The sequence below is a fragment of the Hypomesus transpacificus genome, chromosome 19 (assembly GCF_021917145.1).
Source record: "Hypomesus transpacificus isolate Combined female chromosome 19, fHypTra1, whole genome shotgun sequence".
NCBI classification, from domain to species: domain Eukaryota; kingdom Metazoa; phylum Chordata; class Actinopteri; order Osmeriformes; family Osmeridae; genus Hypomesus; species Hypomesus transpacificus.
The window spans coordinates 9,357,211-9,372,305 of NC_061078.1; the positions used below are offsets into that span (position 1 = coordinate 9,357,211).

The 15,095-nt window shown below is 40.9% G+C and overlaps 1 protein-coding gene across 2 annotated transcripts in view; it reads left to right on the top strand.

The window, feature by feature from the left end:
- The first annotated feature begins 621 nt into the window (after positions 1–621).
- trip4 (thyroid hormone receptor interactor 4) overlaps positions 622–15,095 on the top strand; it is a 39,687-nt gene continuing 25,213 nt past the window's right edge. Inside the window, exons 1-12 of one of the 2 annotated variants that reach the window (XM_047041983.1) lie at positions 622–801; positions 1,183–1,364; positions 1,708–1,838; positions 1,964–2,182; positions 2,434–2,512; positions 2,602–2,704; positions 2,944–3,159; positions 3,275–3,404; positions 3,822–4,009; positions 4,417–4,541; positions 4,746–4,837; positions 6,138–6,525. In XM_047041983.1, the coding sequence (XP_046897939.1) occupies positions 722–801; positions 1,183–1,364; positions 1,708–1,838; positions 1,964–2,182; positions 2,434–2,512; positions 2,602–2,704; positions 2,944–3,159; positions 3,275–3,404; positions 3,822–4,009; positions 4,417–4,541; positions 4,746–4,837; positions 6,138–6,281 (1,689 nt within the window). In that variant the 5' untranslated portion in view covers positions 622–721 and the 3' untranslated portion in view covers positions 6,282–6,525. Of the gene's footprint in view, positions 802–1,182; positions 1,365–1,707; positions 1,839–1,963; positions 2,183–2,433; positions 2,513–2,601; positions 2,705–2,943; positions 3,160–3,274; positions 3,405–3,821; positions 4,010–4,416; positions 4,542–4,745; positions 4,838–6,137; positions 6,526–15,095 lie in introns of those variants that run through there. The other variant, XM_047041982.1, reaches the window with a different exon arrangement.

The window sequence follows — 15,095 nt, forward strand, 5'->3', positions numbered from 1 at the left end:
TTTTCTTATGTTGTTCGCATAATCGTCCGCCACATAAATGACTTTTGCCTTTTGCAAATAATAATTGACGTTTGGAAATCCCCATAGGCCCTAGGCAAATTCTTTCTGATGCTCCACAGTCACATACACCTCCACATAGGTAGGGACGTGTGGCCTGAAATTGCCCGAACAATATCCCATTGAGATCTTTGGCTGGACCACTCTCGCGGGACCCCAACAAACTTAATTAGCCTTTGTCAAGGCCTGCTTCTTTGCCGTGGGATGGTCATTGTATTTTTAACCAAAAGTATTAAGTTTCATGAAATGAGGGTTGTTTTGCAAGAAGCTGTGAGACAACCACCAGAATAAATTATTTTACAATGGTTAGAGCTTTAACGTACGATGTCGTAGTACACTGCCATCTAGCGACTAAACATTTATTTATGAACCTAAGCCTGGACTTCAGTCTATGAAACCTTATGAATCGATTAAGTTGATCCAAGTATACATTTCGATAGTGTTTCAGATTATAACATATATATTTATAATGATATAGATGATTTAGAATCCTTTTCTGCACTATTCTCACAACATATTACCTTTGTGTTACATGGGAACCTTTGTGTCCAAAGCAATGTTTTCGACAGGAAGACATTTATGTTGCAACGTGCACGGATCTTAGTGTACTCCGACCTGACTCCGACTATTAATTTGCCTTGTTAAATTGAGTTTATATTCCATTATGTCGGATGCCTTGCTTCGTTGGTGTGTGGACCAATTACACCATACCTTTGGATTGGAAGCTTGTGAAGACATTGTCCAGTAAGTGAACTGTGTGTTTGAAAATGGTGTGTAAGCCAGCTGGCGTACTAGCGAACCCTAACACTAACCCTAACACTAGCTAGCTGTCAAAAAGTCTCACCAGCTACTAGCTAGTTTAGCTAGTCAGCAATGTTAAAACCTGCAACGCATGCTAGATAGCTGGTGGAGGTGCATATTTACATAGCTAGTCTCCGTTTAGGTAGCTTGGCTACAATGAATGATGACTATGTCATATCAACCTACTTACTAATTACACGCCTACTATTAGACAAGTATTAATGTTATATCACTACGTGAGTTATCTCTCCAATGATGGCTATACGGCCATCAGAGGTAGTCAAAGTAGCCTACATGTATGACAACATACATTTTTGTCCTTAGATACATTCTAGCCATAGACAATGAAGATGAGATAGCTGAATATGTTGGCGACCTCCTGCAAGGGACGGACGGTAGAAAAAGACAGTTCATAGACGAGCTGCTGGACAGGTGGCAGAAGACTCTGAGACAGACACCTGACAACTCTGGGATGTATCTCCTCAAAGACTCTGTCACAGGAGCAGGTAACATACTTTCTCCTGGCACAATACATTTAACAGAACATTTATTATTATTTAACATAATTCCTGTTGTGTACCAAGAATGTTTTGGTATGTATATGACTTGATTTCAAACCAAATGCATAACACTCATAACACAGTGAGTGTACACAACCTCATGATGCCAACCTTAATTGTCAAGAAGATGATTGTAACACAAAGTTTTTATTTTTACTTAATTCTAAAACTCAATTAATAACTGTGAGGGCTTGATGACTATACACAATATGGCTTTAATATTGTCTTTAATAATCAAATATTAAAGATCAATAATCTTTTTTAATAATCAAATGTGTTTTTTCTCCAGATGGTATAGATATGACCAAAGACTGTCAAAAGAAAACCAAGCGCAAGGGCAGGAATAAGCAGGAGGTGATGGCAGTAAGCCAAGTGGAGATAGAACCTGAAGCAGTAAAAACTCCTATTGACTTAATGAAGGCTAGTACTCATTACCATGCACTCATCATCACACACAGTAGTTCACATGTTATACCCTGACCACTTTCTGTTGCGTCTTGTATCTAAACTATAATTTTAATATGAATGGACCATTTTACCCACAGGCCCAAGAGAGTGGAAGTTCATCCTCGCAAAAGAAAAAGAATAAGTTTGTTAATCTCTATGCCAAAGAAGGCCAGGACAAACTGGCGATCATGCTCCCTGGGCGCCATCCCTGTGACTGCCTGGCCCAAAAGCACAACCTTATCAATAACTGTATAAGCTGTGGTCGTATTGTGTGTCAGCAGGAGGGGTCTGGCCCCTGCCTCTTCTGTGGAAGTCTGGTGAGAGAGATTTTACTGATGAGTTAGGATCCGGTTTTGTGCTCTTCCCTGACTTTTGTAGTTAAATGTATTTGTTGTATTTATATTCTTGATATTTATACTTTACTAATGTAATTCAGTTAGCATCTTATTCATACACACTTAAAATCTGTTTGTCATAAAAAAAACATAAGAAAACACATTTAGCTCTCTAATAATACTGTACAATTATATTACAATAATAATGACATAACTTACCATTGCTTAATCAGGTGTGTACCATAGAAGAGCAAGAAATCTTGCAAAGAGACTCTAACAAAAGTCAGAAACTACGCAAGAAACTAATGGGAGGTAAGAGGCAAAAACATTCCAAATAGTTCAAAGTAAAATGTTAAATTTTGTAAAGAGTTGTAATCCAAATATGTGTCTGTGTGAGCCAGAAGGGGATAGGGACCAACTTCCTCACCAGGAGGCTCGAATGAGTGCAGGGTTAGAAAAGGCCCTCCAGCACAAGGACAAACTACTAGAATATGACAAGAACAGGTACCTTATAAACATTATATACGTTCCAAATGTCTATCTGTGATATAATTGCTGAGTGTGGTTAGATAATTGGTGGGAATATGAAATAAAGTCTAATACCAATTATAGATTTACAACAACATTTTGATATACTTTGAAAACCATACTTTCAATGTATTTTTAGCATCTGAAGCGTTGTCCTTGTGTTCAAAGCCAGGACATGAAATAGGCTTTATTTTATTTTGTCTTTATATAAACAGTGTTAAGAGAACCCAGGTTCTGGATGATGAGTCTGACTACTTTGCCACCGACTCCAACCAGTGGCTCTCGCCAGGCGAGCGCGATAATCTGAGGAAACACGATGAGGAGCTTCGTGAGCTTCGCCACGCCTCCAGGAAGGACAGGAAAATTACACTAGACTTTGCAGGCAGACGGGTGCTGGATGAAGGACAGAACCTTAACCAATACTATAACAAGTGAGACCATTACATCCCCAATGACCTCCAAAGAATTCCTTATGATTACATTGTTGAACCTCCATACGTTTGGTGTAAAAATACTTAACATTTTACTCTGTTTCATGTTTTATAGGTTGGATGAGACAGTAAAGGCTCTCAGCACAGGCTCTCAGTTGAAGTCACCACAACGCTTTGAGGGACCAGGAGATCAACAGCATATGGGAGAGTTGGTGAACCCCAACATAGTGCAGTCTGCACCAGAGGTGAGTTATATTTCAAATGTTACACAGTTTAGACACATATTTGTTAATTGATGTCTTTAAAACATTGCCAGCGAATCCATTTCGAGATTGCAAGCTGTGATGCCATACCAGCTCCTATGGATGAATTTAACATAACGCAACATATTTTTACAATAACATTTCCCCAAAATATTAAATATTTGTGTGTACTGTAAAAACTGCTGTAGTACATATTCTAAAACTATTGTACTTTGGCTGCTACACATCAAAAAAGAGGCACAGTTTATCCAAAGCAGTGTGAGACCGGGCTGAATGGCTTCAAATAGCTCTCTATTCCTGTTCTCTCAGAGGGAATGCTGCATATTTTTGAGATTTTTAAAGCTTTTGAAGTTTGCCAAGTCACTAAGCATGTGAACATGCTTGTCCATTTGGTGCCAGTGGGTGAATGTAGGCTGTGGTGAGAGCTACCGGAAGAACCAGGGCAAAGGCCTGGTGCAGGAGGCTGCCAAGGTGGAGCGCTCCAGACTCCGTCTGCAGGACAGGGAGTTGCAGGAGATGGCTGACGGAGGCTGGTGCCTCAGCATGCACCAACCTTGGGCCTCGCTTTTGGTTAAAGGCATCAAGAGGTAATATGTTAAGAAGTTACTGACCATTAGGTAAGTGGGTCAAAGACATCAAGAGGTACTTATACCACAGGGCATGTTAAAGAGTAATCTAGTCTTAGTCAAACGCATCAAGAGGTACTTAAGCCTCTTAAGTTTTTGGGTGAGATTTTCCTTGCCTCCTCTGGGGATTTAAGTGTATCGGTGATGATCTGTAGGCTTCTGTGATGCTCTTTGTGATATTAAAATTACTACTACTAATATTACTTGTAAAAAGCGCTTTACAAATACAGTTAGATATCAATTGGTTCATTATTCATTGATACCCTTCAATGATATGTTAATAAGGATCATTACTTGGTCAAAGGGATCAGAGCAAGATACTCTAGCACTGTGGTAACAATGCAGTGTGTTTATGCGTGTCCATGCAGAGTGGAGGGGCGCACCTGGTATACTTCTCACCGGGGTCGTCTTTGGATCGCTGCAGCAGGCAAGAAAGCCACCCCTCAGGAGATCACAGAGGTGGAAAACATGTATCGCCAAATATTCAAGAGAGGTACACTCACAGAGACTGTGGTCAGAAAGAGAACAACTGTAACTTGCAGTGTTATGTAATGGATAATGTAGTTTAATAAAACATGGAATCATGCAGTTTAGCATGACATCATAGACTCAAATTCTTTAGAAGGTTTTCATGTAATTTGCCTTTTCTCGCAAAATTTTACAGATGTCTCATTCATTGTTGTTACGATTTCTACAGATCCTAAATTTCCTAAAGACTACCCTACTAGCTGTCTGCTGGGATGTGTCAACATGACAGACTGTTTGACCCAGGAGGACTACAAAGAACAGGTCAGTGTGCGTTTATAAAGATCAGTACCAATACAAACACACACATACACTAAAACATTTATGACAAACTCTGCTTGGAAAGTTCCTCTCATTGGTGACTTATCACCAAAAGTTTAGCCTGCAGCGGTAGTTATCCTTTCGTTTTATAATGCCGAATGACTTCTCCTTCACTTAAAATGTAAACATATTCTCAGTTACTTAACTGTTTATCTGAAGTATTACAATTAAGATCATTGGGCCTCATTCTCAAAAAATGTCGGAAGTTTCTTCTGAAATGTTTCTTACGGGCTTTGGAAAAACAACGTAAGAAAAAGACATCCGCCAAATTCATGAACGCTTGAAAATGTGTTCCTTCGCAGCAGAAGTTTTCTGAGCTGTGCTCCCCTGGAAGAGTTTTCTTAAGTTGAAAGCGTGTCCTCGTGCTCCTGAATTTGCATACATACACGCCCTGACAGCTCCTATTAAGGGTACGCAACAGCAGTGACGTGTGCAATCAGAATCAACACAATTAGGAAAGCAACAGGAACGCAAGTTATGTCCAAGCGAAAAGCAATCGTGCCATATTGTATGCCTAGGGTGCACACTCGTCCCTTTAAATAGGTCGAGTGATCAGTGATAATTGGATGGCCTGGTTGAATTTTTATGATCAAGTCCAAGTGCAAGTTAAAGGTTTTATTTGTCTCATACAACATATTACGTTTAGACATACAATAAACATCATATGTCAAAGCAAACACCTTCCTGCCAAAGCAAATTGATTGTCTTTGCAAACTTTCATGGCAAATAAATCCCATTCGGATTCTGATACCAGTAAGATGAGCAGTGGAATTGTTCTCCACTGGATCTAAGTGTGCACACTAAGCAAGGTAATTGCTTATTATAATTATTTTAATCCAAGGATGTCTGTAGAGTTGATGTGAACGGAATCACTAACAATTTCTCACGGAGAGTTTACTTAAATGCGATTGGCCAGCTTGTGTTTTTTTAAGGAATCGCATTTGAGACAACTCTGGGCGATTTACGACTGTTATTTCGAGTTCGGAAAGTCTTCTGAAGTTCAGAACAAATCCCAGATGATAAAAATTTCATGAATGCCTAATGTTTTTCATAAATCCAATTCAGAAGAAATTCCTTCTTAAATTCTTCTTACCTGCGTTCGAGAATGAGGCCCATTGTTCTGATTGGGTCTGGGGCCAGTCTCCATACATACATTTTTACTGCTGCTATGCTACATCCTATCAGTAGAGGGCGTGCAGCTCCACACAAGAGTCCACTCTCAACCCTCTTTTTTGCACTGCAGACAACAACCACCCTTCTGCCCACCCACAGAGCAACAACACAATCCAGTCCCAGATTATACCTATCCTCTCACTACCTCCTCTGTAGCAACAATGAACATGAAATTCACAGATTACGATGCCTCTTCTGGCACGAGGCTGTGTGATCGTACTAGATGCAGTAAAGGGCTTATTGCAGGAAGGTTTGGATTGACTTAGTTCCCTTCTTGATGAATAATAAATCAATAGGCTCCACTGCTGCTGCCTGTACCCTTTTTATCTTTTGCCTTTCATGCTGTTTAAATGTCTGGACGCCTCCGCCTTAGACGATCCTTTGCGAAGAATGGTGTTGTCAAAACACGAATAATAAAGATGTTTCTAAAGCTGTTGTGTAGACAGTGACACTAAAAAGGGTTGTTAAAGCGTTTTTATTTTTATTTTTTGTTTTTTTATGGGTACATTTTACATTTGATTAGTTTAGCACATGGTTTTATCCAAAGCGACGTACAAATAATGCATACTGCATTTTGAGAAGGTTGTTTTTCCTTATAGATTTATTTTCTTAAAGTGCCAGTCACTTTGTTGACCTACAAAATCATTTGTGCTTCTTTAAACATGAAACATATGCTTTGGTCCTTTCGTTCACGTATAAATACATATTTGATCACATCCCTTTGTGTGGTTGCACCTGTGCTTGCGTGTGTGCGTTAGTGTGCGTAAGTGTGCGTTAGTGTGCGTGTGTGTGTGGCTGCCTGCGTGTGCCTTTGAGCAGATAAAGCCTGGCAAAGCATCCAGCCTCTAATTTACCTCGTTCTTTGTTTAATTTCCTCAATGTGATTGTGACAGTGTGAACATCTGTGCCTGCCTCCACCACATCCTTACTCTCACCCCCCCTCCCCCCCACACACACATGCTACCCTCTCACACACATTAGCTTTAATGAGATATTGACACAGACACAGTTGTTGAAATTGCACATGCTTCTTTTCTGCTGAGACACAAACTGCACAAGGGAAATGTAATTGCCTCTGATTAGGTTGCAATGATGTGTGTGTGTGTGTGTGTGGGGGGGGGGGGGGGGGTCGACAGTAAGTAACCATGATACTGATCGTTCATATCTGTCCTCATAATTTATGCAGACAACATGGAACTAGCATGAAGGTCTGATAAATATGTGTCATGCTTCTGCTTATCTTCTAACCTGTTTGGTAAAGATACTTTGTGCTATATAGTATTTTACTCTGTATTCCCTAGGGTCTATTTGTCTCACCTCTTTCTATTCTTTCAAGGGCCAGAAGATCACGGGTTTGCTAGCTGTGTGACTGCCCTTTCATTGTGTCTGTGTGTCTGTCTGTGTGTGTTTGGGAAGGGGGGAGGGGGAGTGCAGAGGTCATAAATAACACCGCCACTCCACCCACCGTACTCCATGACAAAAGCCCTTAGAGGAAAGTAAGCGGGTAGAGAACAGAAAGCTCTTGAAAGAGAAACAACATTGAGAAACAAGCTGACCTGTACTGGGGCACAGACGCTTGTAATTATAACCCTTACTGTGTACCCAATACCAAACATGGTCGAAATAGCATGTAGCAGCAAATGTATCACTTTTATCTCTTATTTTTGTTAACCTATTTTAATACTCATGTAGTGTATGCTAGGAAAAATAATGTCATGTCACTAACCCTTTTAGTCGTATGTTACAGGCAAGCTAGCTGTTTAACTGCGTGTGTTGGGGAGTCCTACGAGACTAGGCTGCAACACATGTTAGTGCCTGTGTATAGGAAACATGTGAAATGCATGATGCAATCAAAGTATGAGAAGGTCTTTTGTTAAGAATTCACAGCACCACTTTACATTAAGGTTGCATGAACTACCATGTTACTACATTGCAGGACCTATAGTAACAACATTGTAGTAAGATATGAACTGCTATGTAGTTAAACTTGATTACAGTTTAGCTGTACAAGTTAATACACAACTAAAATGTGATATGGGTTGGGTTGGGCTTTACGTTGGAAAAACTTGGGCAGTTGAGAAAGGGGGCACCCGACAAGAGGGGTCTATTTAAGTGGTATGATGTAGCAATATAGATGAATCTCAGTGGAGAATGTGCTTTAACAATAGTGTGTCAGGTAGAAGGGGGTCTATTTGTCCCCTCAGGCAAAAAGGCTTCACATCGGCTTGACCAGACCAATCCTTCCTTTCATTAAACCATACCGCTGTATTGACGTTCTCCCAACGTCCCTCCGTCTCTCAATCTGCCTTCCTCCCTCCCCCCACTGGTGATGGGAAGCCTGTATGACCTATACCCCTACCTCTCCACCTCCCTCTCTGCTGTGCTCACCCAGCATGGGAGGAAGACATGCAGTTCAATGCACGTTTGGGAAAGAGGAGAAAGAGAGACAGGGAGCCATTTACAAAGCACACAAAGTGAGAGTCAGCAGTCTTTTCTCATTAGTCTAATTGTGGTTTATTGAATTGGACTGAATGTTTTGTATTTTGGATCTATATTACATTTATTAAACATTTCAAACACAGTCAATGCTTAAGAGATCAAGTTCATTTAATATCTGACAGATCATTGGAAAAGATCCCATGTGTTAATGCACGCATGTAGGGTAGGCTCCCCAATGTGTGCCCAATCGTGCATGTGAGCTCTGCATATCCAGCTTATTGCACATCCTGCACACTCAGCCTCACACTCGGCCTCACACTGAGCCTCACACTGAGCCTCACACTGCGCTTCAATCTACCTTGAAGCAGCATCTCCATACTCAAGTCAAATTAAGTTGATTGATCTGAACTGGTAATAAGGCCTGGATTTACTCTCTCTGCTGCATAGCTTAGCTAGGCTTTAAATTAAAATGAAAAAGACATTCTTATGTATTCCCAGTTTGGGATCATACACGTTGTACACATCAAGTTTAAAAATGGGGGGTCAGATGGCTGAGCGGTTAAGGAATCGGGCTACCAATCAGAAGGTTGCCAGTTCGATATTTCGGCCGTGACAAATGACATTGTGTCCCTGGGCAAGGCACTTCACCCTACTTGCCTCGGGGGAATGTCCTGTACTTACTGTAAGTCACTCTGGATAACGGCGTCTGCTAAATGTCTAAATGTAAATGTAAATTTAAAAATATAACCTTCCAGAAGATTCCTTACAGGGGTTCTATGCATGTGGACTTTGTATGCAATAAGCACCTTGCTTCAGGAGGAGAGAGGAATACATGAATGAGGTTAATTGCACACAGACAAAGGAGCAGGATAATGGAACAGTTTACTGGTTTTATTAGTAGAACATATCGATAATTGAGATGAGGTCACCTCAATGTCTTTTCATCAGCCGATGTCCGATCAAGTTCAGAAAATTAAATCACTCAAAAGACTTAACAGCAGTCTTTAAAGCAGTATTGAAACTGGAGGCAGCGCAGTGTCTTCTACTGTTTAAGAAGACACATTGAGAGCACTAAGGCCCTATTTCACCATCGGTGAGAGCTGAGTGTTTGTATTGATTTGTATTGACCATGAGGGAGCTTCAGTCAGTTTCAGGATAGAGATTCTACAGTGCTTCTGTGCATGTGTACGTGTAAGGGTACATTTATATGTGATATAGTAGCTTTCCCCCAACAGTCTTTGTCGATTAATAACACTTTAGGAAAAAACATTTATAGCTTAATGACCCCCTATCTCTGTTAGCACATGACCACACGATGATGAATCTCTCAAAAAGTTTGCAGTAAGATGCATGGCACATATGTGATATTTAACAGAAGTAATAACATTTCATAAAATAATGCTTAACTGTTATGCATTAAGCAGGCGAGTCTTATGTGGGACATTCCGTATGGCTTGTCAGTGGTCAGACCTCTAGAGAGGCTCTGCTTGTTAGTGCAGCCAAAGGCGCCAACTGGTGCATACGTTTCTTTGTAGTAATGTAATATTTATATGTTAAAAAGCCCATCCTTACCAAACACACACACACTATGACACACACTCTCACAAACAAGTACACACAGACACTCTCACACAATGGATTTATTGGAAAGAGTCCAAAGGAAGTCAGGCAGGCCTATTTTCTCCTCTTCCTTTTTCTCTTTAATGTTGTATGACTCTTATGTAGGCCTGCTGTCTTTCCGTCCCCCTGTCTCTATCTCTCCATCTCCTCATTTTTCTCACTTTCCTCCTCAAGAGAAGACATCGGTTTTCCTGTTAGGGCCATGAGTGTGGACGTGGTCACGGGAGAATTCAATTTTGCCTGGAACAAGCTTCATTATGTCTGGTGTGTGTTCGCGTGTGTGCAAGCTCATACTTGAGGAACAGAGGGAGTGTGAGTAGAAGCATGTGCATGTGAGTAGAGTGTTAGCAAGTGAGACAGACTTGGAGCAGTCACCCCAATGTGTACACCCCCCCTCTCCCAACCTCGACTACAGTCTTGTGAGCACACACACACTTCCTCTCCGTTTCCATGCTGGGCAGTTTGCCACAGTGGAGAGGTCAGACAGCATGTGATTCTGTCATGTGTAGAATGCATTCAACAAGGATCTCTACCACAGGACCACAACACCAAATCGCATAGGGCCATCTGCCAGAGTAAGTAGTTTAGTTGTTGTCAATTTCTCAGACCACATAACGTGGCTTGCTTGCCATTTCAGTTTGTGGAAACTTGTCAGTTGGGGTCTTTTGTTATGTCTGGCACTGTCATATAGTGAAATACTATATTTCATAGTTTACCAGTGACAGCTAAGGAGTTATGATGTGCTTGCCCTTCATGGTGACTCACTTTAGCAGTGAAACTTAACTATAACCTCCTAAGAGGTCACCAAACGTGAGTTTTATTAAATATGCAGTGTAATCTGTACAAATGTGGCCTTTTAATTACTTGTTTCAAAGTAAATTGTAACAGAGCTATGTTGACGCATTGCAATGTTTTGTAATAGAGCCACAGAAGATGTACTTGTATTTCCCTATAGGCTTAACTGTCTCTGGGTACAAATGTGCTGGACCCTAAAATCCTAAGTTAATGGTTTACTAAGGGTCTGTTCATTCCGTTTATTCATCTTTTTCATACACTTCAATGAAAATATCCAGGGAGGAAGAGGTTAATGTCTTCATAAAACTTGTAGACTAACAAGGAGAAGAAAACAGGAATTCCTTTGCCTGAAATGCTGCAATCCATCAGAACCTTGCCAAAGGCTAAGCCCCCCCACCCCTTATATGCTTTTAATGAAGTAAAGAGTCAATATGTTAGCTGTTCTTTTCTCCAGTATCTCTCCACATCTGGCTCACACACTGGAGGATGCCCCAAAATGTTTTGCTGTGAGGCCTGTGTTCATGCCAGTTTTCTGTTGGTAATGTTTGAATGGAAGCTGGTGAGTCTCTAGGTGTATACCAAACAGCCATTTGTCCTGTTATTTATAGTCATTGGAAATAGGAAATGTCTGAATATGTGCCTTTGTGTACTTCAGCTTTCAGTATCACAAAATATGTGACATGTACGCACTTGTTCCGGGAGTACAACGGCACTTAGGAATGCTTGGCTGGACCTGATGTTAGTTTCCTCTAGGATCACAATGACTCTTATTGAGTGACTTGTTGCTCTTGTAGGTTAGTTATAAGGAAGTTAAGTCTTGTACTCGCTGTGAAATATTTTACTGCTGATTGTTCTTCTACAGGTACAGTCTTGCACTTTTTGTGGTTCATGTTGTTTTTAATTTGTAACTTGTATAACTGCATGCTCTTATGGGTCTTCCCTTTTGGCACTTGTTTAGTTTTTTCACAATGTATGCTTCATGTTTTGGCTGCTTGCAATGTTTGGGACTACCTCGTTGTTATGATCAGTGACCTATGCTCTTTTGTAAAGCTCTCTCTTGGAAGTCGCTTTGGATGAAGGCGTCTGCTAAATGCATAAATGTAAATGTATTTGCAGTGTAAAATGTTTTAATCCAGTTGACATAGCAGTCATTGCTGCCTCGTTTGACGCTTGACAATGCCTAATCTTTTACGAAGAGGTGTTACATCATCACTAGCCGTTTCCTGTCTCAGAGTAAGATTGTACTCACAGTATAAATCTATCTAACATTTTAGCATTGTTATTTGAGTCAGCAGCCCACGGGTACTGGCTTTACCATCTTTTCAACTCAATGGAGACAGCTGGACACTCACAGTTTGTGTGTGCTTGGTCACATATTAATTCAAAAAAAGCTGTGGATGAGATCTGTGTGTGTGTGTGTGTGTGTGTGTGTGTGTGTGTGTGTGTGTGTGTGTGTGTGTGTGTGTGTGTGTGTGTGTGTGTGTGTGTGTGTGTGTGTGTGTGTGTGTGTGTGTGTGTGTGTGTGTGTGTGTGTGTGTGTGTGTGTGTGTGTGTGTGTGTGTCCATGCGTATTCATAGGGTGATGTCCTCTGCACCCATCCTGTCAGGCCTCCGCCCAGTAGCAGCACGACCACAGGCATCTGTCTTCATGACACGGGTGGGCGGAGAATCAGAGGAGAGATAGAGGAGAGAGGGCTTGGGAGAAGAAGAACCTCAGGGTCAGAGATTACAAACTCAATTGTGTTGTGGCGGCTAAGGGTTGTCTGCTCAGCAAGTTCCTCCCGGAGATAGATCAGAGGGTGGAAAGGAACAAGTACGTCCGCCTCATCTCTTCCTCCTTCTATCTCTCTGTGTGTCCCTAACACAGTAAAGATATCCTGCCTTCATTGAATGCTACAGGTTTGTCCCAGAGGGAAATGCTCTTGAAGTCAAATTCAAGTTTATAACATTTCTTCTCGTGCTCACATACACTTGGAATGGAACTTGAAAGGAAACAGAGTGATATTATATTGATAGGATAATACTGAGAAGTATATTGTAAATGTTTATGGAACATGTGTAGTTCCATTTGACAAATTCTATCTTAAGGGATCCCTTTCTGATAGGATATTTTTTACTATTGTGTGTAGTTTTCTTGAGCTGTGTTTCATGAGCATTTTTTTTATTACCAGTTTATGAATCAACTTAACACATTCGGCTTTGTGGAAAGATGAGAACGACATTCCCAAACTGCTCATTGTGTCAGTCCTTGGAGATGTGTTAACAACCAATTATTTTACCATCTCACCCTTTCTGAACTCCAAAGCCTCACTTGAACCATAAGGTCAAATAAATATGAGTCCTTTAGAATCATGTCAACTAGATCCTACTGTACATCTGTTTTCAACAGTTCCCTGTGCAAGCTGCCAAAAAAGAAACCCAGACAGAAAAACCGAGAGAGGGAGAGAGAGAAAGCCAGCTATTACCCACTGTGTCTGAGTGAATACAGATGGGGGGGCCAGCAAAAAAAAACAGAGGAAAAACAAGAATCAAAGCAAATACTCACCTCAGGAGACAGATGTGTCATAAAGTCCCACTCCTTCTCTATTTCCATATTACGAAATCAAAATGCCCGCCATGAAACGGTTTGTTACCTGACTTGAAATCGTATCCATTCGACTGACAGCGGCTGCGCTAAAAAGGGATGGATTTGTGGTGGCGATAAAAGCACATTGGGGGGGAAATAAGAAGTTAAGTTTTAATGCTTCAGATTCCCATGGTGTTCTTTGATGTCTGAGTTAGAAGGTAGACATGGTAATGGTCGCCAAGGGAGAGGTATGTGTGTGTTTGTGAGTTGTGTGTGAGAGCAGTGTGTAGGTGTAGTAGGTAGAGGAAGTGGGTTAAAGGCTCGTCCTAGGCAAAGAGTTTAGACTACCTATCTGGCTCAGCTGTAATGAGATCCAGATGGATGGTAAGTCAACAGCTTAATCAAATGTGTGCCATTATCCAATAATTTAAAAGTGCTTTTTCCCTAGTACTGTTTCTATTACTTTTACCATTGCTACGTGTAAGAAATAGCATTACAGTAAGAGTGTTAGAACATGTGTTCTATACTTCCTTTCCACATTGGCCTAAGAAGTGCATTAACTGTCCAACAACTGTGCCACAAATAAAAACACCCCAAAGTTTGAACTCATACTTTGCTTCTTAGTCCATATGTGTACAGTAGATATTTTTCACTCCATGGTTCTTAGACACTTTTCATATCCCTTAACAGTGGACCAACTGTGTGTGTGAGACATAGCCCCATGCCAGGGAAAGTTCCAGCACTTTGACTCGCTAAGTCTAAAAGAGCTTGACTGTTGTGAGGCAGTCTTGTTTTCCTACTGCCTCAAGGCCCACCACGGGAGGTGAAGTCATAAACATGGCTGGGAAAAGTGGAACCGGGCTAAGCGAGGCAGCCTGTGTAAATCTCCCTCCTGCGCAAACACATGACTTCACTACACCTGTCATCACCAGAGCTAGCTAAATGGCTAATGTTTGTCTTGTTCTCGAGGCAAGGTCCTCTTTGTAAGTAAATCGTTTGCTGAGGGGAGAGGTAGAAAACGAGCCTCACCGCTAATTAACAGGAGAGTTTTAATGAAAATATTCAATTTGTAGCAATGACTTATGTTATGCATTTCATGAGGCTTTAAGTTCAAACAGACGTTTTAATATCATAAAAAAAATGATATTCCTTTATTTGAAGCACTGAGCATACACAAGCAAAATGTGTACTTGTGTGTAGTTTGATCACAGTGACAGCTATCTTAAAAAACATAATCTGCCTTTTATGCCAGTATACGAGGGCTGCCTGTAAGATCAGATATCATTGTATATATCCTTGAATGGCTCAACAGGGTGTGTTTTAGCAGTTGAGAACATTGACACAATGGCAGGAAAAGAAAAAAACAATACTAGTGGTTAGCTCCTTAGAACTAGACTCGTCTCTCTTCACGTTGAGGGTATTAATAATGTAAATATTCAAGAACCTATGTTGGACACTCTTCGATAATTAATGTTCACCCTTCAACTTGACACCAGTTGATTCTGTGGCTGAGGGAGTGTGTTGAATTATTAATTCTCATCTCTGCAAAACTCAATATGACGAGTTGGAGAAGGCCTGCCCAAGCTGCCCACTCTGATGGAGCAATTT